The 23,898-nt window shown below is 37.7% G+C and overlaps 1 protein-coding gene across 5 annotated transcripts; it reads right to left on the bottom strand.

Annotated features, from left to right (window-relative positions):
* Positions 1–532: 532 nt before the first annotated feature.
* ZNF286A (zinc finger protein 286A) lies at positions 533–23,898 on the bottom strand. Of its 5 annotated transcripts, XM_012747892.2 has the most exons (6): positions 23,209–23,383; positions 22,228–22,316; positions 17,922–18,036; positions 16,660–16,752; positions 7,508–8,762; positions 537–6,577 (listed from the first exon to the last, which is right to left on the bottom strand). In XM_012747892.2, exons 1-5 carry the CDS (start codon positions 23,243–23,245, stop codon positions 7,531–7,533), a joined length of 1,566 nt encoding a protein of 521 aa, XP_012603346.2. In that variant the 5' UTR covers positions 23,246–23,383; the 3' UTR covers positions 537–6,577; positions 7,508–7,530. The 5 variants fall into 5 exon arrangements, with proteins under 5 accessions (XP_075850164.1, XP_075850161.1, XP_075850162.1 ...); XM_075994046.1 differs by lacking the exon at positions 23,209–23,383 and adding an exon at positions 22,982–23,170 and having other exon boundaries at positions 535–8,762; XM_075994047.1 differs by having other exon boundaries at positions 536–8,762; positions 22,228–22,301.

Raw genomic sequence — 23,898 nt, 5'->3', positions numbered from 1 at the left:
AGTCCTTATTTTGAGGTTTGTCAAATATTTCCCCATGACTAACTTCCAGTTATGCATTCCCACCCAGAATATTGTATAAGCTATATTGTATCCTTCCATGGCATCACATGTGAGACACATAATGCTGTGATGGTATCTTCCTGGCTATATAAGATGCCAACTTCTCTCAACATGGAAAGCTGGGTTATGTGTTTCCACAGTTTTGAATGCATTCCTGTATAATATCACTTCTCATAATAGATTGTAATTGTGCATTTACTTAGCAATATCTCGTAGCTAAGAGCAGAAAATCTTAGTCATCATTTTATTCCTGGCACCTAACATATAGTGCTTGGCACATAGTAGTTGCTCAAAAATACTTGGTAAACAATTCTGGCCTCTGACATCAGTCAGGATATCGAGAGAAATGCCAAAAATACTGAATGTGGAGAAGTGAGCAGGGGAGTTGGTAGATGTTAACAGTTGGGGAGGGGGGTAGGGGGGGATTAGCCTCAGACAAGATATTTGTATATGAAGATTGATGAGGATATTTTTAAAAAGGGAAGGATGCTGTCTTCTACTAATCCTATGATGTGTGGTGAATAGGAGAGTAAGCCTCCCCTCCTGCACTCAGCTGCAAAGGAAAGGTTGGATGGGGGCATGCGACTTGTCTGAGAGAATAAAATTATGAGTGGAAGGGAAGTATGTCAGTGCGAGACCCTTTAGCTCACCCCTTTCCTTCCAGCATGGCAAAGGCAATATTTGAAATGGTGGCTGTTTCATCAGCGTGGGTCCCTGAATGACTGATGAAGAGCACCTTCCTGCCAGCCCACAATGAGGAGGGCACACAAACAAGCATAAGAATTGGCATTCTAGTGAGAAGGTCAAGACAGACAATGACCCTGTAGTGGTTTGCTATCTTCATAATTTGGTTCAGTGATGGGGAAAATCTGGGAGATCTTTGTCTGATCTCAATGTAGGGTGCAAGAAGAGATAGCACACACTATCTCCTCTCTCCCACATGTTTATCTCTTCTTAAGACTCCTACTACTTCATGATATCTGGGAGTAGATGTGGCCAAACTAACTCCCCATTATCAAGTAAACCTCAGAAGATTTCCATCTCCAACTTTCAATTATGTATATCACAGATTACAGAACAGGATTCAATAACAGATATGTGATTTTAAATGTAAAGGGAGGTGGAATTAACAGAGGGGCTAGAATCCATTCAGATCAGTCCTTTTTTTGTGGAGGCCATGAAAGATCTTTGTTTTAATGTTTATGTTTATGTACACATGAAGTCCTCTGAAATAAGATCCCTGGGAATAAAAAACCAAGTTCTTCAACTCTTTTGTGTTGTCATAAACCTGAGGGAAACTACAACTCCTGATGAGGGAGGAACAAGTAGAGTAATCATGTCCACACATCTTATTTTCTCAATCTACTGCCTTCTAGGTCTACAGAAGACAGACTGTCATCTTTCTGTACTCTCTTAGGAAGCAAAGCCTCTGTCCCATAACAGGGTAGGCACTGATCCTGGGATAATTTTTTTTGGCTTAGCACACTTTCCCTTCTGGTGACAGAATCTTTGTGGGAAACCCGTTCTACATGGTTTGGATGTGACTAAATTCTACCCGCCTTGCCCATGTCAGAGTACCCAATTAATTCCCTTGGCCATAGTGATTGGTTCAAGGATGGGTATGTGCTCCAGGCCATTGAATCAGAATCCTCCTTGCAACTTTTAGTGGCAGTATGAACAATGAAATATTCTCTTTTCTCTGGAAACAACAGTTGCCAGAATAACACAAGTCAAAAGCTGCCAGTGAGCATTTCTGCCATTCTGTCTGCTTGAGAATAAAACCAATCCCCAGGAAAGGAGAGCAAGAGGATGATCTGATTACATCATCTGAATACCTAAATCCACTCATATCTAAAACTAGACCTCACCCTTTGATTCTCATAGCATCCTTTTTGTTTAAGATAGCCTGAAATGGGTTTTCAAAAATTAAAGAGTCCTGGGTAACCCAGCAGGTTTAAGTCACTACAACATGAGATGCATAGGCCATAAGATTGGAACATGAGTCAACCATACATAAAATTATTATATGTTTGGTATGGCAAAAGTAACACTTAGGATGGTGGCTGCTCTATTATCATCTTGGGTCTCTAAATAACTATTGATGAACAAAAGACTCCCTGCCAAGCAAATGTGGACAGGTAGTATAAGTTAGCATTAAGAATTGGTACTCTGGTGAGAGGTATATATTTTTGTATATAGACCAGAGCCTTGCATCAAAGAATGGAAATCATTACCAAAATATAACTCTGCAACATGCAACAGAGTACTCTCACATCTATAATTTCATGAAATTCCCACATAAACCCTATGAAGTTGATGTTGTAAATATTTTCTTAGGTTTTGGTCTTCCTGTCAGTGTGCCACTGTCTCATCTTTGAAAAACAGCTCTTTTGTGGGGAATACATGGGGAGGAGGAGATAGACTTATTCATGCTGAAGTTCGCTTCCCAATTGCAGTGTTTGTTTTACCTGGACATCTTTGGATTTCTTTTAAGGAAGCCCCTCCCTTCTCTACCTATAGTACAAATTGTGTCAGTGGGATGGACTCTTACCTTCCCTTGTGCCAGGGTTTTACACAGATTCAATCCTGGTCAATGAGAGGACCCACTTTCCAGAACAATAAACGGTTTAGTAATTAGCATGACTCAAGCAAAGCTGAGAAACAGCCTTGGGGATTATGCTGGAGCTATTTGGGAAGAGGCACTCTCTTTGGGATTGTGAATGCTAAGAACCATAACAACTTGCAATTGCCAGTAGACATACTTGTCACCACAAGAGATGAGGAAAATAGAGCCAACATAGGAAACCAGTGCAGAGATGGAGGTAAACAGTCCTCCATCTCACAAGGCCTGAATCTCCAGTTTCACCTGATTCCCCAGATATGTGAATTTTCTGACATGATGACAACATGTTTAGGGCTGAATTGATGGGAGTAGGAAGGAGGTGAGGTGTGTAAATTTTATGTACAGTCCACTCCGTCTCTGGGCAGATTATCTGATTTATGGATGAACAGAGGTTACATCATGAAAAATGTAAAGAACAATTCATTGAACACATCTAAGTTTTTGAGGGCATAATTGGAATTCACAGTAATCCACAGATTACCACAGGGGAATACGGTCCTTCTTGTCAATAAAACTTATGGTGAGGGACAATTCATGTGGTTGTGGATCCCAAGGTTGTCCAGCTAAAGCCCAGGAAGGGAATGGAGAAAGCATGGACACAGCTTCCAACTTGAGTCCTGTTCTGATGTGACCAAAATAAGTGAGAACATGTCTAATAAAATAAAAACAATGAGAGACTTTTAAAAGGTAACTGAAATAGTTAATTACAATTTAGTTTGCATGATGTTTGGTATTCTTATACTATCATTTTTATATACTTTAGGTGATATTACATTGACTTCCCCTGAACTATATGTATTTGAAAGTTAACACTAAATTAGGTTGTTTTCTTTCTTTTCTTTTCTTCCTCCTCCTTCCCCCTCCTCATTTTTTTTGTTACCATATTTTGCCTAGTGATAACTGTGCTTTTTATACGAAGTTCTTCCCTCCCTCGTCCCCCCATTACTCTGCTAAGTGAGTGATGCCTGTACTTGGCCTGAGGACTGAGCACTATTTGGTAGAAACCACTTTCCTCTACTTAACTTTCTCACAGATACATGGGCTGCTGAGGGTATTTCCCACCACATCTCTCCAGAAGGGAAGCCAGATGAACTGGAAATGTGACTGATTTCCTAAAAGATATGGAATATTTTATGGTTGGTCCTTCATTATATCTTAAAATGTTTAAATTGGGAGAATTTACAAAAGTCTCTGACAAAACATATATAAACAACAATTTATTGACAGCAAGCCAATAAGAGCAATCAAATTTAGTTTAGAGATAACCAAAAACATTTGAAATATGTAACATTAAAACTTCCAAGACTCATGGGGAATACAAACATGTAATCAGGTAAAAAGGACAAATACTGAAATGCAAAGGGCCAGAGTTTCCAGTAAAACTAAGTTAGAGCAAATCCATTAACACTATTTAAACTGCAATCAGATTACAAACTTGAGTCTCTGGAATTGTCAATAGCTCCTGGTTAAGCGATACTTGGAAGGAGAAAAGCATATTCAAGGAGGGCTCAAGGAGCCTGTGTATAGCACCAGATGGAAGCAAGAGCAGAAAGAAGCCAAGCCCCTTCTTTATAAGCCAGAGAGCAGCATAGTCACAGTTCACTGGCAAACAAAAAGTGTGGAAGATACTCTTAAGTAACTTCGACTGATCAATGCTTAACTACTTCATTAAAAAAATGTATATTTATGTATGAGATATATGTACACATTCACATACTAAGTGATGCTTAGCCATATACCACACACACACAAAGTGGAAAGGAGGAGAGGAACTTTTCATGTAGTGATTCACCGTGTGCCAGGCCTTTCATATGTGTTGTCCTATTTAATCCTCATGACAACCTTATGAGAAAGGGATGATTTATTCCCATTACTGAAATCAAATACAGATAAAGAAACCGAGATTCAGAAAGAGTAAGTAGCTTTTCATGGTCCCTTCACTGCTAAATGAGGGTGGCAGAATTCAAATTGAACTTTGAAAAGCCAAATTTGGTCTTATTTGCTTAGTCAAATTTTGGCCCCTAAATGAATTTCTTTTCATTCAAGCACTTGGCATACTTAAAAAGTTAAATAACTTCAGTTCTCTCAACAATATATAGTAACATCCTGGAGTTAGGAGTATTTTGATATATCATTTCCCATCTTTTATTTCCTGATCCCAATTCTCTCTCTCTCTCTCAACACACACACACACACACACACACACACACACACACACACACATACACACACATTCTCTCTCTCTCCTATAACCATAAAAATAGAGTGACAGGACTATTGAGTTACAGAGTAGTACCACTGGGGGTGTTTATCTGCCTTGCTCTAATTCCCAATCTGGCCTTTGAGGGTAACTACAATGGCTTTAGTCTCTAGTGAAGGGTAAGTTCACCATCACTACAACTTTCCCATTCCACCTCATTTCTCTGTTTAATCCCTCTATCCCACCTTTTGACAGAGATGCTCCAGCACAGGGACCAGCAAACATGTTCTTCAAAGAGCCAAATAGTACCTATTTTAGGCTTTGGGGGACATATAATCTTCTATGGATGACTGAATGTCCCTCTATCCCGCAAATCGTATGTTGAAGCCTAACCAACTATGTGGCAGTATTAGCAGGTGGGGTCTTCGGGAGGGATTAGGTCATGAGGGTGGAGCCCTCATAAATGGGAACAGTGCCCTCATAAGGGGCTGTAGAGACCACAGTCCTCCCCTTCTACCATGTGGTGATATAGCGAGAAGGTGCCTCCTACTAATCAAGAAGCAGGCCCTCACCAGATCCTGAAGCTGTGGGCACCTTGATCTCAGATTTCCCAGCTCCCAAAACTGTGAGAAATAAATTTCTGTTGTGAAGAGGCTACCCAGTTAATGGTATTTTATTATAGCCCAAAGATACAATCTCTGCTACTCAACTCCACCATTGCACACAAAAACAGCCAAAGATAACATATAAATGAATGAGAGTGGCTAAGCTCCAAAAACTCCTATTTATAGAGAAACAGGTGTTAGACCAGAGCTGGTCCATGAGTCCAAGCCATAGTTTGTCAATTCCTGTTCTAAACCATTAATACAGAATATTAAGGTGATGGAAAAGTTGAGTTCCTTTCCTTGCATTTTGTTCAGTCAGTCATTCTCCTACCCTGACCTTATACCCTAAGCCTTCCCACTTTCAATGAGTTTTTTTGTTCCTTCTAAATTTCCTTGTGAGAAGTCATTTCACTTGTTTCCTATGATTTTCACCATTGCTGGATTTATACTGCATTTACCTTTAATGACTGTGCTCTCCACTACCTCTTCTTCAAACTCTATCCCTCTAGTTTTCCTTAAAAATAAAACTAAAGTCTACTTAGAGAAAATTATAAGAAGTAAGGACAATGTGGAAGGGGCAGGAATATGGGCTGGTCATGAAAGATAGAATTTGGGAGAGAAGAAGAAATCTGTGATTAATTCTGTGATTAATGATGTCTTTGCTACCATTTTCTATAGTTTTCTTTCCACACAACATGTAATATGCAACAGAGTAATAATAAAAAAATTGATATTTGTACAGTGTTTTACTAAATATTTATTGGAACTGTTTGCTTTTGTGATTCCAATCTCATACTGGTCTGTGGTCACCCATGTAACTTATGCTAATACATCATTATAGTTTCATGTCTTGTCTACCTCCTTTAGGGCTCTGGAATAAATACCAACCAACATATAGAGAACAATAACAACAACAAAAATGTGGGCAAATATGAAGGCCAGAGAAATGGCAGCTCCTTCATGAAGGGAAGCTGCTTATCCTCAAGTAAATCAATTAGGGACTGTCCTGTGAGCTTTTTTCCATACCTGATGGGAAAGTATGCCTTGGCATTTCACAGGCTGCTTCAGTTCTTCTCCTTGACTGGGACCCTAAATATAATAACACATTGAACCCATCAACTTTTCAACCCCCAACATCCCTGGGGCTTTTTCTGAAAGCAATACAGCATAGCCTACAGGAAGCTGAATAATGTATGGAAATGAAGTCTCCCTGATGCTTTGATTGTGGAAAACTAAAGATCCATTCAAGGTTAAGAATAAAAAATGGGGACTTTATCAACAAATATAATCAAGATTCTGACCCATTCTTTACTTCACGGAAACTCCCAGGGAAATGGAAAATGATGGAAGATCTTCACAGCAGAGGTGTAACAATTATATATACATCTATGACCAACATAATCCATATGAGTATAATTTAGGATCTGCTGTAAATATAATTAGTTATGTTCATCACATTAGATAGCAGCTTTCAGAAGGAAGAAGGGAATCCTAAGCAGCTTTCAACTCTTAACCTTTTTGGTTTTTATGGCTAATATAAAAGAAAGGACATTCCCTGGAGAAACAGCACCCTCTGAATATCTAGATCTCTACTTGGGATTCAAAGAGTAACAAATAACAACTCCGTGTCTTCCTGATAATGATATAAGCCCTAAGACTAACCTATCAAATAAGAATGTCCTTACAAGGTGAAAGGCTGCAACAAAGCTCTGACATGACCAAGAGAGGGTAAAATTGGATTTTACAATGTTTATATTGATACTCTCAGGGATTTCTTGAATATCCATGAATAGGTATGTGGGAGGTCAGGGATTAAAATTTGGGAATCTCTGATTAGAAGTTTTCATAGTTATCAAATTACTGGCCTAGAAGTCTATGGCTCAAAACTGCATTATGTAAATAAAATTAGATGTATGGAATTGATCCTCAAGTGCATATTACGGGGTCTTCCACTCTGGTATTTAATATACTGGTATATTAAACACCCTGGTATTTAATATACTGATAAAACCAACTTACATTTCTTCACATTCAGTACTTTTTTAGGGTTGCTCTTCAGTGTGAATTCTTTGATGTCTGATGAGGGATGAACTGCACTTAAAGCTTTTCCCACATTCACTACATCTAAAGGGTTTCTCTCCAGTATGAGTTCTCTGATGTTGAATGAGAGCTGATGAATGAATGAAGGCTTTCCCACATTCACCACATTTGTAGGGTTTCTTTCCAATATGAATTCTTTGATGTTTAGCAAAATTTGAACTCCGGCTAAAGGTTTTCCCACATTCATTACACTCATAGGGTTTCTCTCCAGTATGAATTCTCTGATGCTGAACAAGATGTGTGCTCTGACTAAAAGTTTTTCCACATTCACTACATTCATATGGCTTTTCTCCAGTATGAACTCTCTGGTGCTTAGTTAGGGATGAGCAATGGCTAAAGGCTTTTCCACATTCTTGACATTTATAGGGTTTCTCTCCAGTATGAGTTCTTTGATGTTTAATGAGTGCTGATGAATGAATGAAAGCTTTATCACATTCATTACATTCATAAGGCTTCACTCCAGTATGAATCAACTGATGCTGCACAAGATGTGTACTTCGATTAAAACCCTTCCCACATTCACTGCATTCATAAGGTCTCTCTCCAATGTGAATTCTCTGATGTATTGCAAGGGATGAGCTTTCTGTGAAGGTTTTCTTGCATTCACTGCACTCAAAGAGAATTCTAGTATGAGTTCTCTGATGTTTAGTTAAATTAGCTCTGTGGCTAAAAGATTTCCCACATTCATCACAAGTATAGGGTTTCTCTCCAGTATGGACTCTCTGGTGTCGAATAAGCACTGAATGGTAGGTGAAGAGTTCACCACAATCATTGCATTTATGAGGTTTTTTCTCTTTATAAGTTCTCTGCTTTTTCATTAAGTTTGACTTCTGTTTCAATCTTTTTTCAAGTGTATGAAAGGCATAAGATCCTTTGGGACCTCTGTCATCAGTGATAAGGATAGACTGCTGACTGAAGTTTTTCCAGCATATATCATGCTCATGATCTCTTTCTGCAGGGAGTGAATTCATGTGAGCAAACATTTCTCTCAAATGTCTCTCCTGATTTCCTTGCTGATCCTCTAACCAATTTTCACATTCAATTGCTGTTTCCAAGTTGGAGTCATAGACACTACTCCTTGTCAGTCTGTCTATTATTGTAACCTGGCATGACTCTTGTTTGGAAAAATCTTGCACTGAAGTTGAATCCTTGTTCTCAGGTCTAGTCTCCACGTCTGAAAGACATTGGAAATGCAAATTTCCTTTGTTTTCTGTGCTCAACAAAAAGGCAGTTCTGTAATAGGTAAGAGTTAATGAATGTGAAAAGCATGCCTTCAAGGAGCAAGTTGATTTGACTCTTATTAAATGATTGCAAAGATGGATGGAAATAAATGCTCTGTATATGTAGAGAAAATGAGTACACTCTATCCAGGAGAGACAGAAGAGGGGAAAAATAACTAGAAATAGAGAAGAAGAGATGCAGATGAAGCAATATATCAGTGGATGAGCAGGCAATAAATACACTAGACCAGGATAGGGAGAAGCAACTTTTTATACAATAATTACTGTTGTAATAAATATCCAGGCAATTATCAACTAAGTGTAGGGTATAGTTATGATTTCTAAGTTTCCAGCTTTCCATCCTATTCACATCTAAATATGGATTGTACTGGTAACTTTTAATCTTCCTATCAATGCTTTTATAGTATGTCTCTGATTTAAAATCTATGATCTCCCAAGGATATAATGACAAATATATGAAATGATATATGTACAAGGCTATTTATTGCAATGCTAACTGAAGTAACAAAAGACTGGCAACATCTCAAATATCGTACTATAAAGAAATGATTGAATATATAGTGCATATACAGAAGGGAATACTATAAAACTTTAAAAAATGAGAAAGATCTCTATATGTTGCTATAATGTGATCATCAGGATATATTAAGTTAAAAAAAAGGCAAGGCATAAAAGAGCACACATAGTTCACTACTTTTTAGTGTATCAAAAAGGAGAGAAGACGAATAAATATATACTACTTGGTTATATTTTCAAAGACCAAAAAAAGGACAAATGAAAAACTAATAAAAAAGTTTACCTATAGGGAAAATATCAGAACAGAGGAGAGCGGGCAGAGATGGGGACTAAATCTCTTTAAATATATCTAATATAATATATTGAAATCTGTACATATAATATAAAACTATTTTATAAAGATAAATTAATTTAAACAGTGTGGTTCAAGGAATAAACACCAGTGAAATAGAAGAGCAAGTTCAGAAATAAACTAAGGTATATGTAAGAATTAGGTAATATGAAGCTGATCTTTTAGTCAGTGAACAAAAGATAGATTTTCCAACAAATGGTGCCATGACAACTGATTAACTGTTTAGAAGAAAATTAAGTTAGATGTGTCCCTCATTTCATACACCCAAATAAATTCTATTCATTTACCTATCTACTCATGTTCTATCCATTTTATTCAACCAATATTTACTGAATGTCCCATGTTCTAGGCTCTGTGCTAGTCCCTAGGGAAAAACATACTCACTGCACATGGAGGAAGAGAGAATTTAATCTAACATTCATAAATAAATATAAAACTGCATCTGTTGATAGTATTGAGAAATAAAAGGCAAATGAAGCTATGAAAACATAGAAGAGGGGGAATAAGAAGGAGAGGATTCCCTGAGGAAATAAATCATTGAGTGGAATGAAATTAGTGTAGGAGTTGGGGCTGGAATGAGTGTTTCAGGTGATAAATACAAAAGCACTGATGTGAGCATTCCAGGTGGAGGTCAGAGGAATATTTCAGAAAAGCACAGTAGTTAAGAATATGGAATCTGGAATCAGAACACATAAGTCTGAATTGCAGATCTGCCACTTACATACTAGCTTTGTTATTTGGGCAAGTTATTCAACCTCTCTACTTCAGTTTCCTTAGATGTAAGATATGGCAATAACAGTACCCACCTCACAAGGATAACAATACCTACCTTGTGAGCATTAAATACATTATTTATGAAGCACTTGAAACTCTAACATAGTATAAATACTACGTGTTTGTTAAATAAATAACACATAAACTGATATAAGCTTGGTGTAGGTAGGCAGAGGTAAAGATCTTGAACTATAGTCTGTGAACCCTAGGAGACTGTAAGTTCAAAGCTGCTTTCAAAATAATTTAGATGTTATTTGCCTTGTTCATTGTCTTGACATTTTCACTGATGTTGCAAAAATAATGGTGGTAAAACTGCTTATAACTTAGCATAAATCAAGACAATGATGACAAACTTACTAGTAGTCATTGTATTCTTCCACACCATGTATTCTCAGTTTAAAAAAAGAAAAAGCCAATTTCACTTAAAAATGTCTAAGAAAACAATAAATATTATTAGTTTCATTAAATTTCAAACTCTTGAATATATGTCTTTTTGATATTCTGGGTTGATAAAATAGGAAATATTCTTAAGGCGCTTCTGTTCATACCAAAGTACAATGGTCCTCTTGAGGAAAACCACCATGTGATCATTTGTGCTATGAGGTGAAGTAGTCACTTTTTTCATGGACCACCATTTTTATGTGAAAGAATGACTGAAAGACAAATTATGTTACCCAAGTTGAGTATCTGGCAGATAATTTCTCAAAAATGAACAAAGTGAGCTTGTTATTTCAAGAAAAAGAAATGATAATATTTGATAAAATATGAGCTTTTAGGCAGAAATTATTTTAATACAAGGTTTAGAATACTTTTATCTACAAAGAGCTTGATAGATTCCTAAAACTTAAAGACTTTTCTGATAAGGTAAATTGGATATTAAAAATTGTGATTTTTAAAAATATTGTGCAATGTCAAGTATCAACATGGAAGATCTGCATAATTTAGTGAACCAATATTTACCAAAAGATCAACAGATTTTAATGTAACAGAGTATGAAAAATTTATGAATATGGTTTCAGATTCCACATTGTACTTCATCTTTAAGAAATTACTACTTGCTCAGTTTTGAAGGTGTTCCAAAGAATAGCCATAATTACCTGAAAAAGCTATAAAATATTCCTTCCTTTTCCAACTTATATCTGTGTGATGCTGGATTTTCTTCATACACTTCAACCAAAACAATGTATCACCACAAACTGCATTGTGAAGCAGGTATGAGAATACAGCTATCTTCTATTAAGCCATACATTAAAGAGATTTACAAAAGTGCAAAGTAATGTCATTCTCCTAACATTTTTTGTTCCAGAAAATAGTATTTTTCTTAAAAATTATACTGTGTTAAGATGTTGTAAGTTTACAGTTGTTAATTTTAAATGAATTAACTAAAAGCTTAAATTTTTTTCTCAGTTTTAACTTCTAATACAGTAAATATTGGTAGACATCACCCACATAAACAAAACCTCTTTAAGGTCTGCAATAATTTTTAGTTATACTAGGTCTTTTTGATGCCGAAACATTAGAACTGCTATAATAGAGCACAGAAACGGAGGGAGAGTAGCCGTGAAATAAGGTTGGAATACTGAATAAAAGCCAGATTTTGCAAGATTTTGTGGGCCTTAAAGATTTTGTTATCCTGAAGACAATGAGAAGCCACTGAAATGTTTAAAGCAAAGAGATGACAGGACTGCATTTGATTTTGAAAACATCATTCTTGCTACAATGTAAAGAATGGAGTATATGGGGGCAAAGGTGGACTCAGGGAGATTATCGTAGTAGTCCAAGCAAACAAAAGAGATATGAAGCAATGTTAACAGTGAAGAAATACTTTGAATATAAGTAGGTAAATACAATGATGAATTGGATAAAAGAGAGAGGGAGAAATGCAAAGACTGTTCATAGATTTCTGGCATGTACAATTTGATAAGACCGTGAGTATCATTAAAACAAGTGTCAGAAAAGGATCCTATTGGGAGATGGGGAATTTGGACATATTTTAGGCATTCAGTTCAGTTTTAAATATGGTATATTGATATATCTTTGACATTAGCAATGAAGACATCAAATAGTTACACAGATGTTCAGAAGAGAAGCTCTGAGGAGAGGTCTAGGATGGAAACACAAATTTGGCTCATCTGGATAGTGGCAATTGGTTGTGGGAATGATGAGACTACCTAAGGAGACAGTAGAGGCTGCCAACAGGTGACCTGTTGACTGACTCTGACCTCAGACAAATTTTCTATGACCCATATTGTTTATACACATTTTTAAAATTACTTGCCAATGGCCAGGCGCAGTGGCTCACGCCTATAATCCTAGCACTCTGGGAGGCCGAGGTGGGAGGATCACTTGAGGTCAGGAGTTCGAGACCACCCTGAGCAAGAGCGAGACCCTGTCTCTACCAAAAATAGAAAGAAATTAATTGGCCAACTAAAAATATATAGAAAAAATTAGCCGGGCATGGTGGTGTGTGCCTGTAGTCCCAGCTACTCCGGAGGCTAAGGCAGAAGGATCTCTTGAGCCTAGGAGTTGGAGGTTGCTGTGAGCATGGCACTCTAGCGAGGGCAACAGAGTGAGACTCTGTTTCAAAAAAAAAAATAAAATTACTTGCCAACATTTAAAAATTGGGAGATTTCACACAGAAATGCAAATTTGGAGTTTTTCTTGAAAAAACATGGAAGCATACTGAATGACAACAACTGGTTAGAGCAGGGGTTGGCAACTATAGCCTGCTGCCTATTTTTCTAAATAAAGTTTTACTGGGACACAGCCACACCCATTCATATATGTATTGTATAAGGCTGCTTTCACACCACCATGGCACACTGGGTAGTTGCAGAGAGACTATATGTCACACAAAGCCTAATTACTTACTAACTAGCTCTTTACACAAAAAGTCTGCCAGCCCTTGAGCTAGAGATAGTGGAGTGATGGCCACTCCTTCAGCTTTTTCAGGTCTGTGCCCCTCTGGTTTACCAGTTCCCACCCATCCTGTTTGCTTCACTCCGTTATGTTATCTCCTGGCCTGTGTAAGCCCTCAAGTTTATGATTCCAGGTATACAAAGGGAAGGAAGATTAAATTCAAATCTTGAGCAATTCGAACAGTCAATTATTCAAAAAAGAAAACTAAGAAGATAAACCCAGAGAAGTAAGAGGATTAAATGGATTAAAGATTTAAAGGAAAAATTAAAAAACAAATATACTAGGAAATAGAGGCAATATTTATGTAATCTTGGGGTAAGAAAAAACTTTTTAAGCAGTACTCAAAAAGCAGAAAATAAAAAATGGTAAAACATTGAATTTGTACATCAAAAACTTCAGCAAAACAGAAAGGCAAAAACTAGAAAAAATATTACAACAAAGCATTAAAACCTCATCTACAAAGAGTTTTTACAGATCATGAAGAAAACAGCAATATCTCCCACAGAAAATAAGGGTGGTGAGTAGGCAAGGCTACAAAGAGAAACAGACATAACCAGGGAAAAGATGTTAAAATTAAATATCCAAAAGAATAAGATTTAAAATAAAAATAATATTCAGGAAGAATTTTCTTTATGAGATACATATATTATTAAGTATAATAATTAAAACAATATGTTACTGCAGCATATTTAGATAAGTAACCAGAGAGCCTAGAAACAGATCTAAGTATTAACATATAGGGGAACTGGGTTTACCACAGTTAGCTTTACAAATCGGTAACAAAAGATTATTCAATAATGTTAATAATTAACGTTCTAAATAATTAATGTTGTAGATAATTAATGTTGTAAATAATGTTGGACTGGCTTTAAGCATAGAAAAAGATAAATTTTTTTTCCTATTTCATACCATATATAAAAATAAATACCTGTAAAACAAAACTTGAACATTTTAGAATAAAGTACTGATTACCTTTCTGACACTAGGATAAGGAAGACAATTCACAAAAAGCAAACTATTAAAAAAAATCAATATACTGACACTAAAATTTTAAAATTCTATATGCCTAAGACATCATAAAATAAAATAAGTCAAAGATTGGAAGGACCAATTTTTTTCTCACTGATTTGTAACACACTTTAGATACTAATTCATGACAAAAGTATTAGTATCTTAGTATCTAAAGTATACAAATACTTATCTAAAGATACTAATACCTTTGTCATGTATTAGATTCTAAAGTGTATAAAGAACCCCAAAAAATCAAGAGAAAGATGTGAATTGCTGAATTTTAAAAGATGGGCAAAGGATTTTAAGAGAGAGTTCAAAAAAGAGGAAATCTGGCCGGGTGCGGTGACTCACGCCTGTAATCCCAGCACTCTGGGAGGCCGAGGCGGGTGGATTGCTCAAGGTCAGGAGTTCGAAACCAGCCTGAGCAAGAGCGAGACCCCATCTCTACTATAAATAGAAAGAAATTAACTGGCCAACTAATATATATAAAAAATGAGCCGGGCATGCTGATGCATGCCTGTAGTCCCAGCTACATGGGAGGCTGAGGCAGCAGGATTGCTTGAGCCCAGGAGTTTGAGGTTGCTGTGAGCTAGGCTGATGCCACGGCACTCACTCTCGCCTGGGCAGCAAAGCGTGATTCTGTCTCAAAAAAAAAAAAAAAAAAAAAAAAAAGAAAGAAAAAAAAGAGGGAAGAGGGAACCCCAATAGCCAATAAACATGAAATGCTCAAACTCACTCATATTTATTACTCAGAGAAATGCAAATTAAAAAAACATGAAATGTCATTTTGCCACCCATAAGATCAACAAGTCTAACATCAACTGCTGGCCAGGATAGTGGTAGGAACTTGGCAGTTCCTAGTTAAGCTAAATATGTGATGATTCTTTAAGACCCAGTAATTCTTCTTCCACTCATCTATCCTAAACCTGCTCTCAAGATGAACATAAGGAGTCAATAAAAGGATGATTATTGCAACTCCATTACTAATGGCAAAACAGTAAAAATAAACTGTTCAGTTTATTCACACATGGACTTACTCCATAGTAATTAAAATGAATAAACATGATTCATCTATGGTAACATAGATGAATATCAAAATATAATATGAAGTTTAAAAAAATCAGATTATAGAAAGAAAAGTATAACAAGATATACATATTGTTTTATGTACATATGTATATGTGTGTGTATATACACACACATGCAAAAAATGATGTGCACCAACTTCAAGATATATTGGCTACTTTTAGGGTTGAAAGAGAATAAAAGGACTTTGAATATGTAATTTTTTTATTTCTTAAAAATTAAAAGATATCACACACCCATAAGAACGTCTAAAGCAAAGACATACAATGTTAAGTGTTGATATTAAGCACGTGGAGCAACTAGAACTCACATACTCTACTGGTGGGAATGCAGTCGGTTCAATGACTTTGGCAGTATCTACCAAAAGTGAACATGAATCTACTCTATGGCCTACCAATTCTACTTGTATGTATACATCCAATAGAAATGCAGATATGTGTTCACCAAAAAACATGTAGAAGAATGTATATAGTTGCATTATTCATACATCCAAAACTGGAAACTACCCAAATGCCCATCTTCAGGAGAAGGGATGAATAAACTGGTATATCGACACAAGAAAGAATACACAAACGTGAGAATGAATGAATCACAGTGACATGCAAGAACATGGATGTATCTGACAGCTAATGTTCAGTGAAAGAAGCCAGACACAAGAGTATATGCAATACGAATACATTTATATAAAGTTCAAAAACAGTCAAAACTAGCCTAGCGTGTTACAAGTGAGGATAGGGTTACCCGTGGGAGGAGGGAGGTGACTGAGAGAGAGCACAAGGGTACTTCTGGGGATGCTGGTAAGGGCGTTTCCCCCATCTGTGCACGACGTACATGAGTGTGTTCAATTTGTAAAACTTCACAGAAGTGCACAATTATGATGCTTTTTATGTATTTTATATTGAGAAAAAAAGGAAGCAAGGAAGAAAGAAGAAGAAAACAGGCAAATGAAGTAAAATATTAGTATGTGTTTAATCTTGGTGATGAATACATACATGAGTGTTATTTTTTGGAGTTCTGTATATATTTAAAATGCTTTAGAACTGAAAACAAAATACTTGAAAAATAAAAGCATACAGACACTTTTAATGTTCTTTCTTATGCACTGAAGAGTGCCACTTCTTCACCGTCCTGCTGGGCTATCATTTCTGAAGACTCCTATCTATCTGACTCACCTGAACAGGTGCTTTTGGGGACTTTTCTCTCAAGCTTCAGTGGTTCCTTTCCATTCTCCAAACTGTAGTTCTCAGGTTTGGAAACTGGAAGCCCTGTTCATTAAAAAAAAAAAAAGAAGGAACAAAGAAATGAGACTTAGCTATTGTCATGGGCACAAAGATCCATAGTCGAGTACAGTCCCAACCCCTTGATCTACAAAGACTACAAGATATTAAGGAAGACCTGGCGTAAGGGAGGATGGACCTCAAAATGGAGCTTAAAATGTCTACTGCAAGAGTCTGGGCCTGGTAAGGAGTTAAATGGCATTTATAAAGACAAGTATTTTTGCCTGTTAAAAAAGAAAAGAATTTCCCTTAATTTTCTTATTGTGTGAGGAAATTTCATAAAGATATTACAGATTAGTCCGTACCTTATGAAAGAAGATGGAAAAAGTGGACTTCAGTGGTAGCCCCACAAATTGTGATTATGGTAATTCAAGTTTTTGTCTTCTAATGTTTTTCCTTTCCTCCTTCATTTACTAACGGTCACTTTCTTTTTTTTTCTTATTTTAAATTTCAAAATATTGAGGTACAAATGCTTTTGTTATGTGTATACCTTATGTAATACTTAAGTCAGGGAAAAGTCGATTTTTAGTGGGGATTTGTTACTTGAGGTTTGGGAGGTGCTAACATAGTCCCTTCTACCCCTCATACAAACATATGCATTTGTGTGTGCATACACACACACGCACACACACACAGTGGTTTGGCACAGGACCAAGAACTGGCCAGAGAGTATTCTATCTCTGGCTCTGGTGATTACTTTACCAATGGGCATGCGAATCTATTTGCCAAAACTCCCAGGATAGAATCATTTTCTCTTTTTGCTTAGCTCTCTAACTAGAAGAATAATGTAAGCCTAGGGCTGCCAATGGCCACCTTTGCCACATAGGGAGACCCTAACAATAAAGCTAATACAGGGGAAACTCAAGCCAACTGATTAAAAATAAATAAAACATATTCCTGATAATATATTTGATTTTCTGAATCAAGATTTTTTTCCCTTTAAGCTGGCGTGAATTAGATTTCTGGCACTTGAATCTAAAGAATACTGAAATAAAAGAAGTATAAACATTCACCAAGAGCCTAGAGCATAAACAGATGTTCTTAAGGCCCAAAAGAATGAACACTTTTTGACTCCTGAATGCAAAAGTGGAGGCTTTGTTAAGCTATTTCACTTTCCATAAACAGATTCCAGAGCCACAGTGAGAATACATTCTTACAAAGCGAGACCAGGTTCCTATAGTTCTCCAGCATCACATCCCTTTGTGCAGGATCCAGCTTCCCCCACTCCTCTGGTGTAAAGTCCATGGCCACATCCTTGAATGTCACTGTTTCCTAAGAAACAAAACATAATTTTGTTCACCATCTGTGACTTCATAACCTGCCTTTCATGCCCAGTTTCTGCTGGCCCTTGAGAAAAGGCCTATGATACATTCAACAGGGGAAATGACTGTGACAAATATAAGTATCTTAACAGTATTCAGATTCCAAATATTTTATGTGAAGTCACTGGGTATCCATTATGTGCCTGAAAGAAAGATTAAGGGTACAGATATAGCACATAATTTTTTAAGTAAAATATCATAATATTATATTTCTATAAGATAAAAAATACAAAAATTATAAGTAGATTCATATCAGTATTAAACATGATATGAATCTATTTAAGTAAAGCCATAGACAATGGGAATAATATTTCAAGGTTTCTGAAATAAATACCAAATGCTTTAACTGGATAGAAAACATCTTCTATTAAACATTCATTAAACATTTGTGAAAAGTAAGTAAATTTTAATAAATTCCCAAACAGAAATAAAACAGAGCAATAACTGATAATTGAAAAAACATATCAGAATATCAAAACAGCAATGAAATAAAATGCAAAAAACTAATGCCAAATTATTAAAACTATACTCAGAGGAAATTTCATAGCTTTAAACACCTCCTTAACATTAAAAAATGTAAATGAATGAGTGGAACATACAAATCAATTAGAAAAAGAACAAGAAAGGAAAACAGAAAGAATTACAGAATAAGAGCAGAAAACAGAAAAATGAGACAGCTAGGAAATCTGAATAAAGTCAGTAGGTTATAGTATTATACCAATGTCCATGTCCTGCTTTTGGAAAAAGAATAAAGCAAAGTAAAACGTTAATTTCTGGAGAATCTGGATGTACTATATTCAAGAAATTTTTGTACTATTTGCAACATTTCTTTTATTATTATCATTTTTTTTTTTTTTTTTTTTTTTAGGGATGGGCTCTCAGTCTGTCATTCCGGCTGGAGTACAAGAGCACAATCATAGCTCACTGTAACCTCAAATGCTTGGACTCAAGTAATGCTCCAGCCTTAGCCTCCTGAATAGATAGGACTACAAGTGTACACCATCATGCCTGGCTAATTTTTGTTTTTTAATTTTTTTTGTAGACATGGTCTCATTATGTTGCCTAGCCTGTTCTCAAACTCCTGGCCTCAAGCAATTCTTCCATTTGGGCCTCCCAAAGCGCTGAGATTACAGGCCTTAGCCATCACACCTGGCCTTGCAACATTTCTTATGTCTAAAATTATTTCAAAGTAAAGTTTACAAAAATGGAAATAATCTGAGATTTAAGAAATAAAAGAGGCCATGCGTGGTGGCTCATGCCTGTAATCCTAGCACTCTGGGAGGCTGAGGGGGTAGGATAGCCTGAGGTCAGGAGTTCAAGACCAGCCTGAGCAAGAGCAAGAGCAAGACCCTGTCTCTACTAAAAAAATAGAAAAAATTAATTAGCCAGGCAACTAACAGCCAGGTGTAGTGGTGTGCACCTATAATCCCAGTTACTTGGGAGGCTGAGGCAGGAGGACTGCTTGAGCCCAGGACTTTGAGGTTGCTATGAGCTAGGCTGACACCACGGGACTCTACCCTGGGCAACAGAGTGAGACTCTGTCTCAAAAAAAAAAAAAAATTAAGAAATAAAATTATTATCCTTTGAAAATAAAACTAAATGTAAAAATCACTATGTAGTCACTAAGCAGAAAAGGAAAAATGAACTTGATCCTAGAATCTGTATATTCATATCTAAATCAACACTCAATGGGAATTAACTTCCAATTAGAAAGAAAAAGATCAGAAAATGCAAACCATTGCACAAATGGCAGGAAAAGTATAAAAAACAAAACAAAGAAAGTATAGGAAAGAGACAGTAAGAAAAATCTGAAACATACATATTACATGTGAACGAATATATTTTTCCCTTATGAAAAGGTTTTTTACATCCTGTTTACAGAATAGGCTAATAAAAAGGTTAAGAAAGCCACATCTTGTTTAAAGAAGAGGCTAATGAAAAAAATACTATCATTACACTGGGGACTGGAGAGTAAATGGAAGGAAATATAGCATACCACATGTCTGAATATAACAGTTCGAACTCAAGAGAAAATATGAAAAAATATACATCAAATTGTTACCCTCAGTAGGGAGAGGTAAGGGACTGAATTTGGGGAGAGAAATAGCATTATCTTTATATTATATTTCTGTGTGTCTGTGCTGTTCATCTTGTTACAATGAGCAAGAATTAAAACTTTAGTATTTTGGAAAATCTAATGAATAAAAGATGAAAAATAGCCCAGGAAAATTCTAATAAGAAACAAAGTTGCAATATTTGCATTAAGCAAAATATAATGAAATGGAAAAATAACAAGTAATTTCTAAAAGTTTCCATAAAAGGTTCAATCCACACTGATGCTATAACAATCTTGAATCTAATAACAAAATATTGAAATCTATGAAGCATTCATCCTTCTTCTGGTAACCCTGATTTTCCTCTAGCCTCTATGCCTGGCCACTTTTAGTCTGTGCAGTTCAGGTAGTATCAACTGTATCTCTGACTCAGGGGCGGGATGTGTGTTTATATGTGTGTGCATGTAGGTACATTCCCCAGAGAACTGCACTTAGATCTGGTCAATAACTGGTCCAGGAACAGGCCTAACACCCCATTAGAATCGATCCCAGCACTTCTACAGAAATTCCTAGGAGAGAAGCTGCCATTTTTCTCTAGCACTTAATATGGGGAGATGTAAGCCTAAACTTGTTCCAGGCTAGCACTGGAAGAAAAACCTGCTTGAGAGCAAAACCCATGGAGAGAAAAGTTCTGTGAAATGAAGAGAATAGGTTTTAATATTACTGCTTGAGCCCTGTATCTAGACTTGAATTTTTCTGTTATGTTAGTCAATAAATACTTCTTAGTGCTTAAGCCAGTTTGAATTTTTATCAGCTGCAAATTCAAGCTTCTTGACTAAAAATGACTTCAAGATTAATGTAAAGCAGTTGAGAAGCCAATGAAGACAGGCACGTATATGAAGGGCCCTGAGACATCACTTTTACAAACACTACCGATGTGCAATATCTACTTTTTATACCTTGGATGACAGTAGCAAGGAGAAAGACTAATTGAGGAATGAATCTTTGAGTTGTGGTATGCCACACTAACCATGGACAGCTCCTTTTTTTCTACTGAGCTTTTTATTTTTTATTTTTTTTGAGACAGAGTCTCACTCCATTGCCTGGACTAGAGTGCCGTGGAGTCAGCCTAGCTCATAGAAAACTTCAAACTCCTGGGTTAAAGCGATCCTTCTGCCTCAGCCTCTTGAGTAGCTGGGACTACAGGCATGTGCCACCATACTTGGCTAAGTTTTTCTATATATATTTTTAGTTGGCCAATTAATTTCTTTCTATTTTTAGTCGAAACAGGGTCTCGCTCTTGCTCAGGCTGGTTTTGAACTCCTGACCTTCGAGCAATCTGCCCACCTCGGCCTCCCAGAGTGCTAGGATTATAGGCATGAGCCACAGCGCCTGGCCACTACCCAGCTTCTTTTAATAAAAATTTTCAAACATCCAGAAGTTGAAAGATGAATACAATAATCACTCATATAGTACAACCACCAGCTAAATTCAATAATTTCTAATATTTGCCATATTTGTCCTTTGGGAGGAAGGGGCAACAACATAAGAGTAACCTGCAGACAAGATAATACTTTAATTTTCTTCTTCTTGGAGGCTGGATTCTAGCCATAACTCTTTAAATTAAGCCTTCACTGGTTTTCCTTTTCCAGCATTCTTTTGAACCATTTGAGTACTTATTATTTTTATAATTACTTCCTTCAAGGTGCTTTCTTAAATTCCTTCTTAAAGTCACATGTTTGCAGTTTGCTCTAAAGAAACAAGTTTTAAGAGGTATACACCACATTATCTTTAAAACAGTTTCCCACATTACCAACCACAGAAATTAGCATAGTAGGCTAAAAAAGAGAAATGCTGCATATCTGTATGTTTAGGGACAATAAATACAGATGGAAAAGAATTCATCTAGTATGGGTAAGTAGAAAACATTTTATACTGAGTCTATTAGTCCCTCAAGTAGCTTCTTAGAATTATAACTCAGATGGGATCCAGTAGACAAAGAACTCCACATCAAAAAGAAGGCAGTGTGCATCTGTACTCTGAGAAACAAAGTAGAATCCCAGTAATCAGTGGAGACTCACACTCACCTGGGATCTGGCTGTGAGGCGCAGAGATGCTACTTCTCCCTCTTCTGTGCTCTTCTCCCGGGAAAGGGGAGAATCTTGGGAAGACAGAGCTAAGAGTAAGAAAGCATTAATGGTGGGATGAGGACCTATCTTGCTACTCAGATTTACAAGTCTAAAAATCCCTCTACCATACTACATATGCTCCCTACAAACACTGAGACTGAAGAGAGCCCAAAACAACAGACCACCTCCCAGGATCATGGAAAATATACAGGCACGTTGTTACTCGAGGCTCAAATTCAGTTGCTATAATTATAACACATTCTGGAAGATGGAACTTTCTGATCTAGAAATTCGAATATGTCAGTTAATTTCCTAGCTTAATCTATACTAAATTAGTATCAGAGAAATAGGCTCAGTGGTTCTCAAAAATCACCCTGCAAACCTATTTGTAATGTAGATTTCTGGACCCCACCTCAAAGTAATTAGTTGAGTCTAGGGTGCCTTCTAGAAATCCAACAAGCATCCCAGGGGGGAATTCTGATGTAGTCACAGATTAAAACTTCAAGAAACATCGGTTAAGAACTGGCAGTCAATCACCAACTACCATACCTGTTTTCTTGTATGTAAAACAAAACAATTTTGCAACCAAAAAGCCGAATTCTCTTCCCACTCATGGAGACTAGGAAGGGATAATCATTTGGGAGTAAGAGCATGTGAGAAAATGAAGTAGCTGAGTCTACGCTCATGCTTTAGAAACCAACATTTCACTCACAATTTGGGGGTAGCTTTGAAGGGTCCATTGTGCGCCCAGCTGCAGTGGAAAGGGGTGTCCCATACTAAGTCTTCCAGTCTCACTCAAAAAGACCATCCGTCCTTACGACAAAGGAGACCGACAGCCCTCTACGCCAAGAGCCGCCTTCGCCAAGGCAATCGTCTTCCCTTCACGGGTACGAATTCTGCCCTTCCAAGACACGAGTTCAACACTTCAGCAATTCTCACCTCTTTTCTCCAGCACTTTGGCCAAATCTGTCTCCATGACCACTACCTCCTCCTTGTTCTGAAGATCCTGCTCTTCACCCCAACTCGGACCTCCCTGGGCAGACTAGTAAGAAGTCCTCCGGGGGCGCCGCAGAAGGTCTCGGCCAGGTCAGGTCGAGTTTCTCGCTCACGACGGAGCCTGCCTCGGTCCTACGGAGCCGGAGCCTGGAAACCCGGGGACAGCATCCCTGAGGCTGGGTCCTCAGACGCCTGTCCCTGCCGCTCGGAGCTGCCCAGGGGGACCGAGCGCCTGGAACAGACGGCGCTGCGGCCGCGGCCGAGGCCCCCGGAGCGCAGACACCCGCCACGCTCGGGGGACCGGCCGGAGCCCCGCGCCTGCCAGCTCCGCCCCACCTGCCCGCGCGCGCCCGCCCGCCGGCCCCGCGCCCGCATTCGCGTCCCCGCGGGAGGATTCGGGCCAGCGCGTGAAGGGATGGGGCTCATGGTCCGCGCTCGAGGGCCCTTCCACGAACGCGCACTGCAGCCCCGACTCGACACGGAGCGCGGCACAGCCCCGACTCGGCCCACAGGAGCCCCGAGGGCCACCACGGAGGCCGACGCGAGACGAGCGGCACCCGAACCGCCAACTCACCTCCCCACCCCGGCCTGACAAAGGCTACGAACTTCTGGGGCCGGCTCAGAGGTGCGCAT

Source organism: Microcebus murinus, chromosome 18 (assembly GCF_040939455.1).
Source record: "Microcebus murinus isolate Inina chromosome 18, M.murinus_Inina_mat1.0, whole genome shotgun sequence".
In the NCBI taxonomy this organism is placed as follows: Eukaryota; Metazoa; Chordata; class Mammalia; order Primates; family Cheirogaleidae; genus Microcebus; species Microcebus murinus.
This window is presented reverse-complemented; position numbering and strand designations above follow the sequence as displayed.